Below are 18,665 nucleotides of genomic sequence, written 5' to 3' on the forward strand. Positions count from 1 at the left end.
ACCTTCTCCGAGTAAAATTTAGCACGCAGAACTAGAGACTGAAGATCACATTTACTTAGCTTGAACTTTGGGCCTTGTGAAGCAGACTGCTTGCGCTAAGGAGGGCCAATAAATGTGACTATTTAAAGTCAGGCAGTCTGAATTGAAAGCACAACACACAGGCTCACACCAAAGTTACAGGTGCTCTGCACAAGCAATCTAGTTATTGTTTTGGCTCTGAACTTTGTCCAGCACATGTCCTGAAAAGCGACACGAGCACCACCTAGCACCAAGCTGAGGCACTGGCAGTTACCAGCTCCCCCACCAGCACTCCTGTTTTCCAAGCTGCCCAGGCCTTTTCAGATCCAAATGCCCATGATTGTCAGGAGATCAAGTTTCGTGAACTCTCCCCCTGGCTCCACATGCAAAGTGAGTGGGACCGTGATTTTGGAGAAGCTATGTATCACTTCATATATACACACTCTTTTAAACTGTATCTTCCTAGAATCTTCTACAGCTGATCTCCCTCTTCAGAGTTCAGAACCTACAGCAACTTCATCAGAAGTGAAGTTTGGAGCATGCATTAGCTTTAGCATTGATTCTTAACAATTTTTGAGTCATTTTCAACTTATTTTTCAAATGTAATTTATGTTAAGAAACAGACACATATTACAAATGGCTTCGTATTGCAGAAAAACAAAAGCTGTGATAGTTTCTTTCACACACACAGACAGCATGTCACATTATGTTACCACATGCAGTGGACACCTCTGGAACAGTGAAGAGTATGTAGTGGTCTGAGATCAGTTAAGCAATAGAAGGAAACTGTAGAAATTAAGAGCCATAAGGGTTCTTATTCAGAAACATTCAAATTATTGGTAAAATAAGCAAATTGCACCATTTTTGTCCATTGTCTGTCAAAGTCATTTTAAGGGTCACTGGAAATACACTCTAAAACACCGTAAGGGTCTCTTGCATCAAACAGCACACCAGCTTGCTTGCTATCATGCAACCTTTTAAAGCTTTTGTAACAGTAACTCTGCAGCCTATGGAAGGAAGATCAATACTACACTCTTACTAACACTGCCTCCTACTGTTAGGATCATTGACCCACAGATCTCAGTGTGTTACTCAGGCCACTTAACTCCATCGGTCTACCTCTGAAGCGCTATTCTCATTTTTCAGACAGGAAACCTTAGCGTTCATGTTACTATGCAGAAGTTTGATTTTGATGTCTTTTACATGTTAATATAATACACTTCAATGATAAACTCCAGTGGGGAGGTGCTATACCAGAGACTAATGGAAGTGTCTTGTTTTGGAAGCCAATTCCTTGTTTGGTATCAGCCAAACATTCTGCTGCATGTATTTCTATAAAGCAGCATCTTTCTGTATGGCACTTTTGCTACAGCTACCCAGAGTAGTGTTGGAAAATACCTGTTTCCTAGTCAGATTTTTCCAGTCACTTTTCAGTTGGTTAGGGTTAATGTAATCACGTAAGGGTACTTTCCAACTAGAAGTCTGCAACAGTAAAAAAGAGTGGAGGTCCTCACCTGCAAACCAATAACCAGTTCCATGTTACAAATTGCATTCGGTCCGCAATTATGACTGGTTCTAATTCCTTCAGTGACATGTTTTTACAGGCAGCTAAATGAGATATTTCTGCCTGTATTCAAAGGGAGACAAAAATCCTTTTTGCATTTGGAGAGGGAAAGAGGTTCTCTATACAGTACTGAAAGTTCTGAAAAACTACAACAAACCAGAAGAGGATGCTAGATGTGAAATGCTGCAGCGACAGAATAAAGCCACCTCAGAATTTAAGCTCAGCGTCAAGATCACTTTATAACAAGACAGCATCAGGGGCCATCAGTCCAGAGGGTGATGTGCCCCCTCTGTTGACACAGGAGAGCAATAGCAATCCTGCCCTTTGCACCAGGGAGCACCAGAAGCTCCAGCAGGAAAACGTTCAACTTCTACAGCACCCCCCCCCCCTCCTTTGGCCTCTGCTGAGAAGCAACATCAATACCACACAGCCAGATCTGAAAGACTCATCTCTCTGACACTGTTGGAGGCTCAGCAAAGCTCTTCAGACAGGCCACCATGGAAAAGTCTACAAAGTACTTAGCCACTGGGCAAGGAGTAGAAAGGGATGTGCACAGGGAGTACCCCACAGTCCTTCCTCCCCCCTAAATCTGATGCTTTTCTTTCCTTTGCAGTGCAAACGCTTTGATCTCTGTTATCCAGAGCTGGGGAAATGTCTGGCCTGAAACATTTCCCCCATCACTGCCCTGACCTATTTCTAATAAACCTGTCTCATAAGGCACCAGTCCCACACTTCCAGTGCAGGACTTTCTGTCGGGACAGAACATCATCACTATTTTAAATGACTGAGTACCTTCCAGCTTCTGTCGTTTACCACTTCTTCAACATTCAGCTCCGACTGCATCAATTTCAACTGCAGAAACAGACAAAAGAGGTTACTGTCAAACAGTAGTCTTCAGTATTTACTACCACTGCAACTTTCTAGATCTGCAGCCTTGAGATGTCATTCTTCCACACATGCATTATTAGAGGAAGCTGGCAGCAAAGCTAGGACTGAGCACAGGTCTCAGATTCCAGACTTAGAACTAAGATCATAAAGAGATCCTCTCCACTTCCTTTGCTGTTTACTCTGTGTACTGACCAAAAAAGGGTCTACAAGAACAGATCATGTACGTTCATGCTATATGAACCTGTTAATATGTTATGTGATTACAGCAGGACAAATCAGGTTTACACAGATGCAAAAGCTCCAGCAAGAACTACCACAATATACAGTTCTTGAACACTCAGCATAAGAAATGTAAGACTCTTTGATTTGCACCCATCAGAAAGCCCAAGGGGCAGGTGTGACAGTTGTGTTCAGGTGACCTGCAGTAATGTAACCATGCCATGAGGCCCTGAAGCAAGAGATTTAAGAACCATCTGCCACTTTTTATAATTCGGATGTATTTTTGTTGGAGTCACAACAAACTAAGGATCAGCATTTAACCCTTTTAAACACATGGTTCCAGTTAGAGTTGGTGAACAGATGCAAGCCAAGACAGAAATCCCATCAAAAACATTCCAAGTAAGATGTCCAGACACACACAACTACTACAGTTGTTGGATGGACCTTTACCTCCTCAATAGGACTTCAAATTGTTTGAAATAACAATCCAGCATCCACAGAGTGACTAGATGACCCAGATTAGTCTTTATAAAAGAACCACTCTTCAAAGAGAGGTTCTTCTTGCTAGAGCATGTGAAGAGGTTTACAATCATCTTGACTGTAACATTAACTGCCTTTGACACCAAGCCTGAGCAAAAATATTTTAGCCTTTTCCTTAGAGTTGCAGAACTGAACAGCAATATAGTGTCAACCAACATGGCTATACAGCGGAATTTGCTGTTGGTTTTAAAACATAATCTGACATTTTGTCCTGGGTTCAGCTGTAACAGTTATTTTTCTCCTTCTTAGTAGCTGGTGCAGGGCTGTGTTTTTGACTTTAGCCTAAGAACAACGCTGATAACACACCGATGTTTTAGTTGTTGCTCAGTAGCACTTATCCCTACCAGGGACTTTTCAGTCTCTCATGCTCTGTCAGTGAGGAGGGGCACAAGAAGCTGGGAGGAAGCAGAGCCAGGACACCTGACCCAAACTGGCCAAAGGGATATTCCATACCACAGCATGTCATGCCCAGTATATAAACTGGGGAGAGTTACCCGGAAGGTCCAGATCACTGCTCAGGACGGGCTGGGTATCGCTCAGCAGGTGCTGAGCAATTGTATTGTGCATCACTGCTGGTTAGTGTTTTCTTTTCCTTTTCCTCTTTTAGTTTTATATTCTCTCCCCTTGTTATTTCCCTTATCATTATTATTGGTGGTAGCAGTAGTGGTTTTGTATTATACCTTAGTTACTGGGCTGCTCTTATCTCAACCCATGGGAGTTACATTCTTTCGATTCTCCTCCCCATCCCTGTGGGAGCCGGGGAGGGGGGGGAGAAGGCGGGGAATGAGCCAGCGGCTGCGTGGTTCTGAGTTACCAGCTGCGCTTAAACCACGACACGTTTTAACAAGCTTTACTAATTCACTTGATAAAGCTGCTAATCATTACGCTGTATGGTTTGGATTTCCAGGATTTATTTGGTTGGCTATTTTCTGCTAATTCATTCAAGTAAACTAAGACGATAACAAATTAATACAATAATCAAATGATGGTTCAATGTAAGTAGATTAAAAGATTTAGCTGCTAGACTGACACTACTCCAAGTTTTCTTATTCAGTGACCCAGAAGTAAGAATTTTGGATAAAGTCCTCCGATTTGTACCATTAGTAGGATGAGAGAAACATAAATGAGAAAGCAGATCTGTATTGCAACCAAGTGAATATATATTTGAAATGCATAATCTTAAATGTAGGATTTGTTCTGTCAAGATAGCTCATCGCAGTTGTAGACAGAACACCACTCTCAGAGAACTAAAAAAATCCAAGAAGGGGGTGGGAGAGATGCACCTCATAAAGTCCAAGTGAAAATTTGAGGTCAGCTCATCAAAAGCTTTCTGGGATGTTTCCAAATCATGGATTGCTTTTAACATTTGAAATCACTTCCAACTAGTCAACATTATCATTGCAATCCTCCCAGTGGTTTCAGTGATAGGTTCTGGGCTCAGTAACTAATACAGATGCTTGTTAGCAGTTCCCTAAGTGAGGCTTTAAGAATAAAAGCACTCACCTGCCACCTGGTTCTTTAAACCTGAGCTCATGACAGAGCACTTCTCTGAAGAGCACAACAACAAACATTTCATTCACTCAGTGCCTGGGAAAAATCAGATGCTTGAGTTCAAATCATCCCCTCAGGAAGTTCTTTTACTACAGCTGCATCAGCATCCAACTGCTCTTTGAAAGCAGGGGCTACAAGTAGCTCCTCTTGGAAGCAGAGGTGTAACAGGGGAGGTTCAGGTTAGATATAAGGAAGAAGTTCTTTACTGTGAGGGTGGTGAGGTGCTGGCACAGGTTGCCCAAAGAAGTGGCAAATACTCCATCCCTGGCAGTGTGCAAGGCCAGGTTGGACAGAGCCTTGGGTGACATGGTCTAGTGTGAGGTGCCCCTGCCCATGGCAGGAGGTTGGAACTGGACGATCTTAAGGTCCTTTCCAACCCAAACCATTCTGTGATTCTATGAGGTACTTCAGCACCACAAAAGCAAAATTTTAGCACTGGTCTCTTCAACTCTTTTATTATTGCAGCAGGGAAAGCCACACCCAGCATACAGGACCATATATATGTATATGTGATGGTGGGATATCTGGCTGTTATGAGAAGAACTCACCCTTACACTGGAAACCCTGGTTATGACAGTCCTCAGCAGAGGAAGGCTCACTAAACTGTTGAGCATAACACACACCTAGCCAGTGTAAGCAAAAAAGAAAAAAGCAATAAGCAGTCTTATTTGGTACATAATGCAAGTATATGGTGTGGAAAAGAAGTGCACATGAGCCATACAGAGCAGGTCTGGAAGAGAAATCAACGGAACAGTCCACATCGCTGCTAATCTCCACTCCTAGTACACATGCAGTACCCTTTTCCCTACAAAGCGGGGCCTGGAACACAGGCAAGAGCTTCAGTGGGATTCCCTTCTCCGCTTCTGATGCTTCATCTAGGTCTCCTCTGGGGAAATACACTTTCTATCCAGAGGCCAGAAGGTTGAGAGGGTGTTTGCACATGAAAATTCGCTATGTAAACCTAGAAATCTCTCTCACGCCATCACAAGGTACTCAAAAAATTAATCCAAGAAATACTAAACAACAAAAAAGTCAGTTAAGTGGAATTCAAGGTTGCCTGGAAGCTCCTCTTAGAGGACAGGAATTCCATTTAATACACCAAGTAAGAATGATGCTTCTTAGGGTGACGATGAAAAGGGACAGCTTCAAGGCTGCATAACTGTGTGGTGCAAGAGTCATACACATTATCTTCTGGTGTTTGCATCTTAGCACCCATACTTGCTGTTTGCAGACATACTAGTTTTACAAGATCTCAAAAAGGCAAAACGAACCTTCAGGTATTTTAAAAGGACTAAGCAAGCCTTAGGTAAGTTATATGCTAAGTGGTGTTAGTCAGTGAAGGTTAGAGCCCACCACGGGGAAGTACCTAAGTTTTTTCTATGGCATTTGTGTAACAGGATCTCAGAAAATGCTCCACTGCAGGATAAAAGCAGTTCTGTCTTGAGGGCTAGGGGAAACAGTTCTCATATACCTAGCCAGCAAGAACCTTGGAAAAGACTGCCCAAGCCAGGATCCACTTCAGGTTCTCTCCATCACACTGGTCTTCCCGTTTGGGAAAGATACCCTCTTTTTCCTCTCTAAGTAATCTCTAAAAAGCTTCACCACTCACCTTTGTCTGCTCTTTCCTGAGTTGCTTTAATAATGCTACATCATCCTGGGACTTTTCCCTCTCTTCTCTGAGAGTTTTCACTACACTGGAAGTCTGAGCGATGCAGTTTTTGATGATTTTCTCTCTGCTGGTGTGAGCATCCATCAACTAAGTGGGGAGAGAAAGAAAGTCACAACAACTCAACAGAGAATAAAATACTCTGAGTTACAAGTTAAAAGAAAGGCTTTCTAAAGTCAAGGTATTGCTGTGCCTATAGAAAATCCCCTGACTCTAGGTTAGAAGCAACACTGCTTTTAGCAACACGTAACAAGTTCCTCAAAAATCAAAGATACACATGAGCAGGAGCCTTGCAAAGAAAGAAGTCGACAGGGCTAATACCATCCACTGAGGCCTGAAGTGCACCTCAAGTATCACTACTGCAGACCAAAAAAGTTCCCCACGTGGTTTAAAACTGAAGTAACTGTTACATGCATGCAGGTTAGATGCATAGAGAAGTCAAGCATGCCAATTATGGGTACATAAAGCACTGGTGAGGCTGCACCTCGAATCCTGTGTTCAGTTCCGGGCCCCTCACTACAACTGAGTTACAACTGAGTACTGAGTTACTGGAGCAGGTCCAGAGAAGGGCTACAAAGGTGGTGAAGGGCCTGGAGCACAAGTCTGATGAGGAATGGTTGAGAGAACTGGGGTTGTTTAGTCTGGAGAAGGCTCAGGGGGGACCTTACCGCTCCCTGCAGCTCCCTGACAGGAGGATGGAGCCAGGAGGTGGCTGGTCTCTTCTCCCTAGTAATAAGTGACAGGACAAGAGGAAACACCCTCAAGCTGCACCAAGGGAGGTTCAGACTGGAGATTAGGAACAATTCCTTCCCCAAAGGGTGCTCAGGCATTGGAACAGGCTGCCCAGGGCAGTGCTGGAGTCACCGTCCCTGCAAGTGTTCACAAACCGTGTAGATGAGACCCTCAGTGACACTAGAGGATGGACTAAATGGTAGAATTGGCAGTCCCAGGGTTGGACTTGATGATCTTAAAGGTCTTTTCCAACCTAGTTGATTCTATGACTCTAATATATCAAGGCAGTGGTTTCCTTAGAAACTGGGTATGCTTTATAGGCACTTAAAACATCCATAAGAGAGTGAAGAGTCGAAGGAGAGCACACTCACAGACTGGTACAGTTCTTTACACGTCTGGCTGGCATCAATCTTCCCCACAAAGGAAGCAGTTGGAATCGTAGTGTTTAATTCGTGGACAATTCTGTCATCGATCGTCCTCATCACCCTGAGAAACTCCTGTATTTAACAAAATAACAATAGTATTTGCTTATATGCCTGAAAAAAAACCCTACTACAAAAAACGTGCATTAGAAAACGAAGTGGATTGCTTACAAACGGCAACAAAAAGCCCTCAGCAAACGCACAATTCCTGCGTGCAGAGAAGCATGTGCTGTAAAACCAACCAGTTTCCTCAGCAGCAAAGGCCAGAGGGGGGGGACAGAGCTGGTGAGCGCCGAGTAACGAGCACCCTCAGGTAACCCGCCCGCAGAGCCGCTGCCCAAGGCCCCATCCCCACCCGTCCACGCTTCCAGGAGGGAAACTGGGCACAACCCGCACCAAACTTCGAATTAAATAAAGGAAACACCTATTTTAGGGTGAGATATTTAAGGAACAGGACAGCGACCACCCCCCTCCTCCGCCGGCCCGGACGCTGCTCGCACCACACGCGGCGCGCTTCACTCTCCATTAAACAACGTGAGGGCGCGCACGGAGGCTCCACGCCCCGTCCCGGGGTCCCTTCTTCGGGAGGGGGGTTCCCCTGCCCCGCTCCCTGCCCGTGGATACCCCTCTCCCACCGACAGGGTATCCGGAAGGCCGGGCCGGGCCGGGCCGGGCCCCCTTCCCCGCCGCCGCATCTCGCCCGATGCGGGGAGGGGTGACCTCGCCGCCCCCCAACGGGGCGCTTGCTCCCTCAGGGCCGCACACGGCGTTGCCGGAAGCGCGGCGGGCGCGGGGAGGCGGCGGGAGCGCCCTTTATCACCCGCAGCACCCCCCGCACCGCCCGGCGCGGGTTACCTGGAACTCGGCGAAGTCCTCACAGCTCGCCGCTCCGCCGGGCGCCGCCATACTGGAAAGGCCGACGGCCGCGGCGCCAGCCAATCCAGCGGGGAGGCGGGATGACGCTCGGAGGTGGAGCGGCCCCCGGCCGGGCACCGATAGCGGCGGCGTAGGGCGACTCCGCCGCTTAGAGGGTTCCGGGGCGCCCCGCTTCCCCGCCGCGGCCCCGGCCTCCGTGCACGTTCGCGCGTTCCTCCAGTGCCGGTGCCGGGCGCCGGCCCAGCGGTGACATTGAGGAGCCAGGGCAGCGCGATGTGGGGCCGCGCCGGTGAGTGTCTGCCCCGCGGGGCTCGGGGGCCGTCAGCGGTGTTGTCAGCCCGGAGGGGCCCGGCCCGGTGCGGCGGGGAGCGGGGATCCGCCGGGCGGCCCCGGCCCCGCTGCAGGTGGTGCGGCGGTGGGAGAAGCGAAGTGAAGCGAAGCTTTGGAGACCGTGTGTGGGGCTGGCGGCCTCCAAGCTGACTGAAGAACCTTCCATCTCTGGAGACCTTGGAAAGGGTTTGGTTGGGGTTGTCCGCCTATAAATGTAAACTTTGCAGCGCTGGAATGTATTATGCCTAAAAAATGAAGGGCGGCTCTTTTTCATAGGAGAGACAGCATAAAGAAGAAAAGACTAAATTTCTATGTTTAGAAATGCTCTTTTGCCTTTCAAAGTTGGGGTGGCTTTTGTTTGGTTTTGGTTTTTTGTTTGGGTTTTTTTGGTGGGGTTTTGTGTGTTTTTTGTTTGATTTTGGGGTTTGGTTTTTGTTTTGTTTTGGGTGTTTCTTTCTTCCTGTGAGGTTTTTTTTAATATATTAATGAACTAAAAGCTTTTTCTTGAGCATGTTTTCATATAAAGGTGCCCCCGTCTAGGTGTCTCAGTATGGCGATATTCTGCTTTTTTGGCTTTTTTTGACTCTGTCAAGTCTGTGACTTGCTTTTGGGATGTGACAAGGTTTTTGTATAACGCTGGTATGCAGTCCTGGAAATAGCACCGTTCAAAGTGTATCTGAATAGATGCCTGCCTTGAAATTGTGATGTGTGTTGTGTTTTAGAAACTGTAGGCTGTGATCTTGTATTCCCATTTTTCTCAGTAAGGTTAATAGAGAAGCCTAACTCAGAGCCTATAGGCAACCGTTAGTTTCTTTGGCAGGCTCTGTTACAACTAAAGCTGCAGTTTCTTGTGTAATATTAGAAAAAACTTAAACCACTTCCATTTAAAAGCTAATATTCTCTCTTTCTACTGTACTGAGTTAGATTTGGCCTCTTTGCTTCCTTTGCTTTCTCCTCCAGGTGGGGCTGTTCAACTGCTGGGAAGAAATACTCCCTCAATTCTGAGGATGATTAAAGGAATGGATCCAAATACAAGCAGAAGGGTTTGCATTAAACCCCAGGAAGAAGGTCAACATCAGCCAAAAAGTAAGAGTTTTTGGTAACAATCATGCTACATTGAGGCTCTTCCGTTGTGCTCTAGAACAGACTCTTCAACCCCGAAGTAAATATCAGTGTTTAGGAACATCACATGAGCCAAAATGCTTCTGCAGTTGTTCATAGTACAACCAGCTCCAGCTGTTTATAAAATTGTGCCTGCCCTGCAGGAGTCAGTCTGAATCATGGGCTTGGTTCATTTGTAAGGCTGGAGTTGGTCAGGTAAAGCTCAGGCCATTAAACATTTTTTCCCTATGTATGGGACAGTTATGATGCTCTCATCGGACTTCCTGTAAAACAGGCTCCCTTCATGGCCTGCTGATGCTGGACAAAAGGAGCGTACAGGTCTGAAGCATTTTGCATTTTTCTATGTTAAAAACATAATGCAACTGTACTGGGTAAAACCAAAGGTCTCCTTAGCAGTGTGGTGTCTCCAGTAGTGGCCAGTAAAGGAGGTCACTTGCATTTTTGTGAAGACTAACAGGAACAGTGAGCAATAGCAAGGATCTAAGGAGGACTATAGGAAGAGGGTAGACATAGTGTTTCAACCCTGGACTAGTGTCCCAGAGGTGGCATTTTTGTGTTTAATGGTCCTTAGTGCATTTTTTTTTCCTTCATAAATTTGCCCAGTCTTCTTAAGCAAGATGTACTTTTAGCATCCACATTCTCTGAGAAGGAATTCCTCAGCTGAACCATGCTGTGAGAAAACACATAGAATCATGTATTTGTTTTTTGAACCCGATGTGGTTTTGAACCCGAAGTTCCTTTATTCAGTACCCCTTCCAAAACAGGTCCTGGTTGTTATAACCCACGCTGTTAATGTCACTTAAGATTCTGGTGCCCTCTGTTGTGCTGAAGGGAGCTTCAATTACAGCTTTTCCAAGTCAAACAGTCTCATTCTATGATACAGTTTCTTGCATGGTAGCCATTCCCTACCTGTGGTCCTTCCCAGTTTTCTTTGTGCCAGTTCTATTTCAACTGTTTCCGAGATGAGGGATCTGTACTTTACGTGCTTACTGAATTTTACTGAATATTATGCTACAAACTCTATGAAACCCTGAGGACTCGCTCCTCAGCAATAATGGTTAGGTTAAGAGTCTGTCCTTTGTGTGTCAACTGGAATTGCTTCCTGTTTACACACATGGGCTTTCACTGGCCATCTCATTGACTTGGGATTCTGAAGCCCTGCAGCTCTTTGCACGTAGCACTCTTCTTTCTGAATAACTCAGTGCTGTCAGCAAACTGTATGCACTGCACTTCTTAGATAATTCATGAAGCCACGAGGCAGCACACATCCATTCAGGATACCTCCCACTGTTTAATAAAAAAGCTGTCCATCTTTGCACTTTGTTTGCTAGATTTTAATGGCATGTTATGCATGGAAACTTTCCGCTATTATGAGTATTTATGTATGTGGAGTTTGAAAAACTGAGCTGAAAATTAAGGGTCTAATCTCTGCTTATGGTTATCTGTTTGTTTATGCCTCCAGATAAGATAAGATCTTACACTGCCTGGAAAAGTTAACATTCTGTGATGTAATAGTGCAGCATATCTGCTTTTCTGTAGCAGTTCCATTTGGTTTATTCTAATTTTTTTAAACTAATGTAATAGGAAAACTATACTATCACAGCAACTTAGGCAGCTTAGGTGTTGGAGCAAGTTCTGCAAATTTAAAGATACAAATACTGAAGTCTTGGGCAAGATTTGGCTTTCCTTACATGGCCTCAGTTTAATCCCTGTGTACAGGTTTGTTAATCTGACTCTGATATACTTCTTGTTCCCTAACCAACTCTAGCAGTCAAACTTCTGCGTTGCTCACCCTAACTGGTTTCATTGCAGCTGTGGCAACTCAGCTTCTCTGACTGTTGGTTTTAGTGGTGTTTTGTTTCTGTTTGTGCGTTTTGTTGGGGTTCTTTTAGGTCGGTCTACTTTGAGGGTGCCTGGACACAAGCCTACAGACTGGGACAAAAGATTTTTGTTGTGGGCAGGCCATTTCAAAAAACCAGAGGATATACCAGAGACTGTCTCGTAAGTGCCAGTTTTGAAGCTGTAAAAGAGACATTGTCCATGCAGGAATAAGTTACTTGAATGCAACTCTACAATAAAACTTATTCTTAAATGGAATGGGTTTTCACAGCTGAAAAATCTTACACTGCTGTGTTTGGTTTATTGTCTTGTACATGAGGTGACCTGAGCAATTCTGTAGTGCTGAGATAATCTATCCCTTTTGATTTCTTTTTTTCTTGAAAGTATGACCAGCATTTATCACTTGTTTCACTAGAAGAACATCACAATCAGCAAATTCTTACTCTTCTCTCCCAATCCAAAAAGCTTTTTGCAAACATTAGTGAGGTTTTTCTAGTGTTTTTCTTCATACGTCAGTCTCCCCTTGTGCAAAGCTTTCATGATATAGCTATAAAATAACTGAAATTCGTTTAAAATCTTTATTAATGAACATCTAGAGTGCATGGGCCAGCTTTGTTCACTCTTGGAATTTAAACTAACAAACAGTGGAAAGGCTCCCTAACAAAAAAATATGTATAGTCAAAATTTCTCTGTTGCTGGTGGAGCTGTGTCAATGCTTTGCCCTGTGTGAGAAGTAGAAAATAAACCTGGATGCTCTAGTCTGCCTATCTAAAATGAAGATCAAACTTAACAACGGGCAATTAGTAGTTTAAAAAGTATTCCTGGTGGTAGTACAGTTACCTTTTAAAACATGCTTGTAATGCTTTTAAATATACAGTAAATCTTCTACTACTTGGGGAAGCAAACAGCACAGCTGCCCTCTAAAGATACTCTATTTGTTTGGATGCACCGTATAGGAATTGAAAATCTACCCATATGTCCAAGTTTTTTTGTAAGTGTATCACAATGGATAAATATTGTTAAAAATGAATCCTTCCATTTTGTATTGAGTCACTTTTCTTACAATTACATTTGAAATACATAAAGGCATAAATTACTACAACTTATTCTATTGCCTGTTCATCTGGTTTTTCCCACCAAAGACTTGTTATGAGGGTTTTTAAGAAAACAGAGTGATTGAAAGTCCTTTCAATGGCTTCTTGAAAGGACAAACCAACTTCTGATAAAAGCTGACCATTTTTGCGAGTGCATAGGGAATTCTTGTTTTCCTTTAGGCAAATAGTTCAGCCAAAGCTGAGGAGACAACTGAGAACTAGAAAAGCACAAAAGCTTTCTTTCCCATTCTGAGCTAAGGGTGGATTGTAAAGGCTTGTGATAGAACTTGGGAATCTTGCAAGAAATAACTCGTTTATTAAACAAATGTTAACCTTAGCCACTGAATTGATTTAAAATGCAAATTGTGTTCAGATAACTACCTTTTCCTCTTGTATATTCTAACACATCTAAGGTACTTCAAAAAGTAACTAAGAAAGCTTTTAAATCCTACTTCTGCGCATTTCAGCTTCATTGCATCCTGTTCCTGATTTGTTCATGGCAGATTATTAGCAAAAATCAGCACAGAAGCTAAATTTAACTTAAATTTAATTTAAGTTTCATGGTAGATGCTCATGTTCCCTGTCATCAGAAATCTTGTATCAGTACTTTGGAGCAATGATCAAATCATTCTTGCTCTCCTCTTCAAAAACAAGAACAAAACTCTCTCCAGTTCTCAGGTTCTCTGTGATTTACCATGTTAAACTATCATGGATCCTTCAGTAGCTTTTTTCCTTCAAGTATAAGGGTCAAAATGTAAAATATTCCATATTCACTCATGTTAGTTTTGGTGGATAGTTACCTAGTTTGATGCATTTATTCTTTTATCACATTATGTTGATGCTTTTCTACTCATCTGTAATTTCACAGTATGCTAAATTTAATCAGTGAGAACATTAGACCTCCTTGAGAAGGGAGTCAACTGCTCTAAACTCTGCAAGGAGAATTAAATATATAAGGTATAGGTCTTTGGTTATTGTGGAGAGCACATCTAAAAGCTTTATGCTTCATTGGCCCTTCTTGCATTGGTATTTCTAAGAGGAACTTTAAATTTGCTGTAACTGAGCCACCATTTGGGTAAAATTATCTTTAGAGTTTAACCCAACTTAACTGATTTTTTTAACTCATCACATGTACATTTGAAGGCTTTAATAACTGAAACTCTTCTTGTGGAAGGTTTCTGGTTTTTAAAAAGCAGACTAGGCAACAGGTTTCCCAAAGTAGTAGTATAGCTAGTGGTGTGGCTATTAATCCCCCTGAAATAAAAAGATTTAAAGGAATCCAAAGCTGCTGTTGGAAGGCTTTCAGTCCTCCATGCCTCCTTAGTTCCTTAGGAAAACACATTACCTTCAGACTCTTTATTCTAGCAGGAGGGAAGTGGTAACCCCTGGTCTTTTCCCAAGTCCTATTCCATTTCTCAGGAGTGTTTCATTTGGCAGCCAGTGTGTATCTGTAGTAGTATCAAATCCTGTAGTGGAGGAAGCCTTCTTGCTGGAAAACAGACTACATCATAAATAAAACCATTCTGAAGCTCAGGCTTATTAAGCTGTGATAATGCCTCCCCCTGCCTAAGATGCTCCAACTGCTAAACACTGTATTTTATTCCTGCTGACAAATGTTTTTTACCCTGCTTCTGCTATTGAGGGAAAATGCATGTTTTACAATGTTAAATACAGCACAGTCCTAATACGGGTGCAGTGCTCGCTGGCTTTGCTGATCCTGGAATGTGGTAGTGAGCAGAGAGGGACCTAACATTGAGAAAAACATCATATAGTAAAACCATCCCTCTCTCTTTCCTGTCCTCTCCATAGTGAATATGCATACTTAAATACTGCAGCCTTTCTCCTTTTCCACATCACTTGGCTGCAATGCAAAGCAATATTGTCTCTTAACAAATAACCATTAGCCAAAGGACTTATTTGTGTCTCTGGTAATGAGTGAGTCTGTTCTTTTATTTCTTGAGGATTGATACAATCAGAGCAGCAAAGACCACACTGCGTGTGAAATTCAGCTATGTGATGATTGCCTTGACAATAGTGGGATGCATAATCATGGTGATTAGAGGGAAGCAGGTAAGCACAATTTTTGGCTGGTGAGTGCAAATCAGCCTTTACATAAACTCCTCAGTTTCCCCTATGGATTGTTAGCACTGTTTTGGTTTGGGGTTTGTTGGTTTAATTCTATCACTGAGCAAAACTAAGTCCTCCCCGTTCCCCAGAAGTGACCCTCATCGATTAAGTCCCAAGTCACAAAAGGATGATGTCACTGCTAAGACTGCATATGCTTCCTTTAAAGGGAGGGAAAAAGAGAGTCTGTTTTTCTCAGTGCTTGTGCTGTTTTAACTCCTTGATTTTCCTGATGGGCTGCAAGAGGTCAAAAGGAAAGAGCACCTTCTGTTGTGAGGATCTGGTGGGCAGGTAAATGCTCCTTGGGCCAGTGAGGTCCATACAGTGACTGTATGGACCTATTACAAATGCCTGCCTACACACTGCAACACTCGTAGAATCAATACAATGGAAATAGCAAATGAGTATGTTTCTCCACAGACAGACATGAGAACTCTCAGAAGTATTTTTAAACAGTGAAGAGATGGTCAGTAATTCTGTGCCCTTTAATTGCATCAGAAAATAGTTTTACTTTAGTGTGGATGGAACAAGTTTTCTCAGATTGTTAATGTTTGTTGAATTGGAACACTCCTTCATAGAAAAGCTCCCAAATACTGTAGGTGCTTTAGAAAAAGCTTCATAGAAAAGGTCCCAAATCCTTCACTTGCACAGAATCTGGCAAGGTATCCAAGTTCAACATGTGGCAGAACTAGGTCTGTGATTTAATTTGCATCATATGAAGAGAGTGAGTATAAAGGCTAAGATTCCACGTGCAGCAAAGGCTAGTCATGCTTTAAGTTTATGTGTTTTTCAACACAGTTGGTGAACTATTACCTTTAAGGTATTTCTGTAAAGAAGCAAGGAACGTTTTTTGTGCACTGAAGCCAAGCTAAAGCTTCTCAGTAGCATTAGAATTCAAGTCAAGGAATGTGAATATAATCTGTGCATCTTATTGTCAAGTTACTTTGGATAAAAAGCACAGTGGTAACATTAACAGAGTCCACTACATTATTTTACACATGACTGAAAGCAGAAACCCCTCAACTTAAAGCATCAACATGGGCAGAACCTTAGTTGTGTGCTGCCTTTCTCTGAGGCAGTTCTGATGACAATGTTGATTTTCTTTCTATAGACTACCAAGTGCTATAGAGAAACCTTAAAACTAGCAAGAAGCCTCTCAAACCCAGCACTGTGAGCTACTGAAGTGTCAGATGACACTTCTGTCAGCATTTGCCTATCAAAGTGAAAAGGATGCAACGCTCTGAAACGAAAACAGTGGAAAGGTTTTTTACCATAAGAGACTGAACACTGACAATTCCCAGAATATTTTCCTCTTATACTGGGGTAGTATGAATGCAAACACCGGAAAGAGAGGAGGACAGCTGCTCTGGGATCCTTGTTTTCACAGCAGCAGGAATCTATTATGTTTCATTTTTTATTTGTTTCCAGTACCTCTGACTTCTGAAGGCCAGGGATTAGTATTAAATACTGACCATATATATTCTAGTGCCTTAACAAAAGAGCTTAATTTATTCCTAGAGAAGTAATGAGTTTAAGCCAAAACAGTCTCTGGATATTTTATTTTAACCCTTTCTCACCTGGCATTAAAGCTGAACTGTGCCTTGAAAAGGATAGGACAGATATTGTGTGAACTGTTGATTCAAGTTTCCTATCTGTGGTCCTTCAGGTGATACCTGCTCTTGCTTTGTCATTATGTTGTAGGCTGTAAAAAGGCATGAAACTCTTACAAGCGTAAACTTGGAAAAGAAAGCACAATGGAGAGAGGAAGCTGCTCAGAGCACATCTGCTAAACCTTAGAGGAGGAAATGAAGAGACCATGTACTGGGGAAGAAAAGCCGAGTCCCTCTTGGCACTGGAAGAATATAGTCATATCGTTTGTGTATGTTAGTTCTGTACTCTCATGTTCAAGAAAATGCATACATTATCCTGTACTCATTAAAAGCAGAAATACTTTTCCTAACAACCTCCCATTGCCTCCAAACTCTCTTCTTCATGGTTAGTGGGACAGGACAAGTGAACAAACTGGACAGTTAGTTGTTTCCCACATGTGCTGTGCACTCTTACCACTTATGAGAAGATAACTGGGACAGAAAAGGACAGCCCGTTCGGTTTCCACTTGTGCATCCATACTTGTAAAAATGAAATAACCTTCAGTGGGCAGTCATCAACTCTGACTCCCTATTTCAGGTGCCCTGAGGAAGAATAGTGCTAGATATATTCTATACTGTTACTGGGTGCTTCAAATATTCCATGTGTTCCTCTTTGTGCAAGAGAGAACAATTATTTGGGAAGCCCTTTAGTCAAGAATTGTATGACCTGCATCAACATCATCAAAATGACCATAAGTTATTAGAAAGTCTGCTTACCTGCTCTAGGTCCAGTATATTCAGGCTGCATTTGTTTAAGTGAAGGATTACTTTTTGTGAAGAACTGCTTCCTTTGATAAAAAGAGGAGGGAGATTGATAGTGAAATGGCATTCCAGAGAACCAGTGTGTTACAGATGACAACCTTTTACACCAGAGCTGGTAGCGAGGGAGAATGTCCAAGCAAAGGCAACAGAGATAACTATTTTTTAGGAATACGGAGCAACAGCTTCAACCAGTGCTATCAGATTTACTATTCAGAGGCACATGAGTATGAGAAAGTCAGTCAGGCACTCCTGCTCTCTGCTGCAAAGCAGTTTTTTGCCAAACCTCATTTAGATTTATTTGCATTTTTTCCCCTCTAAATCATGATCTGTGCTTTCATAGTAGCCCACTTAAAGATCATCTGCCTCAAGTTCTGGAAGCAGCAGACCCAGCAATATCTGCAACAAGCAACTCCCAAGAGCCACACACTGTTCATGCTCAACAGCCTGCAGCAACTGGAGACAGTATTTTTCTTCCTCCTTTCAGTTCATTTGCAGGGAAATGTAGATTGGAAGCATCGAGGCTGCTTTAAACTATGTTATTTCCCAGGACTGCCTGCTAACTGGTTGTGGGGACCCCAGAAACAGAAGAGGCATTTGTATCAGTTTGAAAGATTGAGTTTGTGAACTTCTGGATAGTGGGAGGCAGATTATTTTTCTTGAAACCTTCTCCTGATCCTGGTTTTTTGGGTTGCCTTTTTTTTTGTTGTTGTTGTACTACTGAAAATTAGCACTATTGCTAAATAAATTAAAAGCCCTACAAAAACGCAGGATAAATCTTGTCTTTACACCTGGAAAAGAGAAGCAATAATGCAGTTCTCCCTAGTACTTTGCCCTTCACTTGTTCTAGAATTAGAAAATACCTGCTGCAGTCCATCTTTCTATGAATTGCTTTTCTGGGTACCACTCACACTGACAAGAGGCAACTACTCAAACAAGCTGTGCAGTCATTCCACCACAGAAGTTACAACCTTCAGGTGATGCCATGTAGAACCTGTCATCAGGTTCTCTGTAAGGCAATTGCCTCAAGCAGAGCAGGCTTTCAGAGGTTTGTCTGCTCATTTAGCACTGAATGCAAGTCACACTTAATTCCACTGCAGGTATGTGAACAGATCTTCCACGAGAGCTCTGGTTCTTTTTGCTACAGCAGTAGGCACACAGGTGGGAACCAAATATATCTTCCCATATTGTGTGCCTGTGCTCATGTATGTACTAAATGAGACCAAAAAGCACATGCACTTCAGACAGTATTTCAGGCTACCTTGGAGTGAA

At 43.0% G+C, this 18,665-nt stretch overlaps 2 protein-coding genes and 1 long non-coding RNA gene across 11 annotated transcripts in view; 1 reads left to right on the forward strand and 2 right to left on the reverse strand.

Annotated features, from left to right (window-relative positions):
* The window catches only part of CCDC58 (coiled-coil domain containing 58), a 15,377-nt gene extending 6,728 nt beyond the window's left edge, over positions 1-8,649 (reverse strand). For 6 of the 7 annotated variants that reach the window (XR_003989450.1, XR_003989449.1, XR_003989451.1 and 3 more), the window contains exons 1-4: positions 8,456-8,563; positions 7,550-7,675; positions 6,390-6,536; positions 2,375-2,434 (exon numbers count right to left, since the gene is read on the reverse strand). Coding sequence is in view for 2 of the 7 variants with exons in the window: in XM_030472021.1 (XP_030327881.1) it covers positions 2,375-2,434; positions 6,390-6,536; positions 7,550-7,675; positions 8,456-8,506 (384 nt within the window). In the remaining 5 variants the exon portion in view is untranslated. Of the gene's footprint in view, positions 1-2,374; positions 2,435-6,389; positions 6,537-7,549; positions 7,676-8,455 lie in introns of all 7 variants that reach the window. The other variant, XM_030472020.1, reaches the window with a different exon arrangement.
* On the forward strand, positions 7,861-16,952 carry FAM162A (family with sequence similarity 162 member A). 2 transcript variants are annotated; one of them, XM_030472019.1, is made up of 5 exons: positions 7,861-8,034; positions 9,767-9,892; positions 11,821-11,929; positions 14,823-14,931; positions 16,687-16,952. In XM_030472019.1, the coding sequence occupies exons 2-5, from the start codon at positions 9,814-9,816 to the stop codon at positions 16,780-16,782; spliced, it is 393 nt and encodes a 130-aa protein (XP_030327879.1). In that variant the 5' UTR covers positions 7,861-8,034; positions 9,767-9,813; the 3' UTR covers positions 16,783-16,952. The 2 variants fall into 2 exon arrangements, with proteins under 2 accessions (XP_030327879.1, XP_030327878.1); XM_030472018.1 differs by lacking the exon at positions 7,861-8,034 and adding an exon at positions 8,282-8,765.
* LOC115601694 lies at positions 10,523-17,435 on the reverse strand. Of its 2 annotated transcripts, none has more exons than XR_003989454.1 (2): positions 17,352-17,435; positions 10,523-14,350 (listed from the first exon to the last, which is right to left on the reverse strand). It is a non-coding gene; the product is annotated as an uncharacterized LOC115601694 (long non-coding RNA). The 2 variants fall into 2 exon arrangements; XR_003989455.1 differs by having other exon boundaries at positions 10,523-14,362; positions 17,352-17,427.
* Positions 17,436-18,665: the final 1,230 nt, after the last annotated feature.

The sequence above is a fragment of the Strigops habroptila genome, chromosome 2, assembly GCF_004027225.2.
Source record: "Strigops habroptila isolate Jane chromosome 2, bStrHab1.2.pri, whole genome shotgun sequence".
Classification (NCBI taxonomy): domain Eukaryota; kingdom Metazoa; phylum Chordata; class Aves; order Psittaciformes; family Psittacidae; genus Strigops; species Strigops habroptila.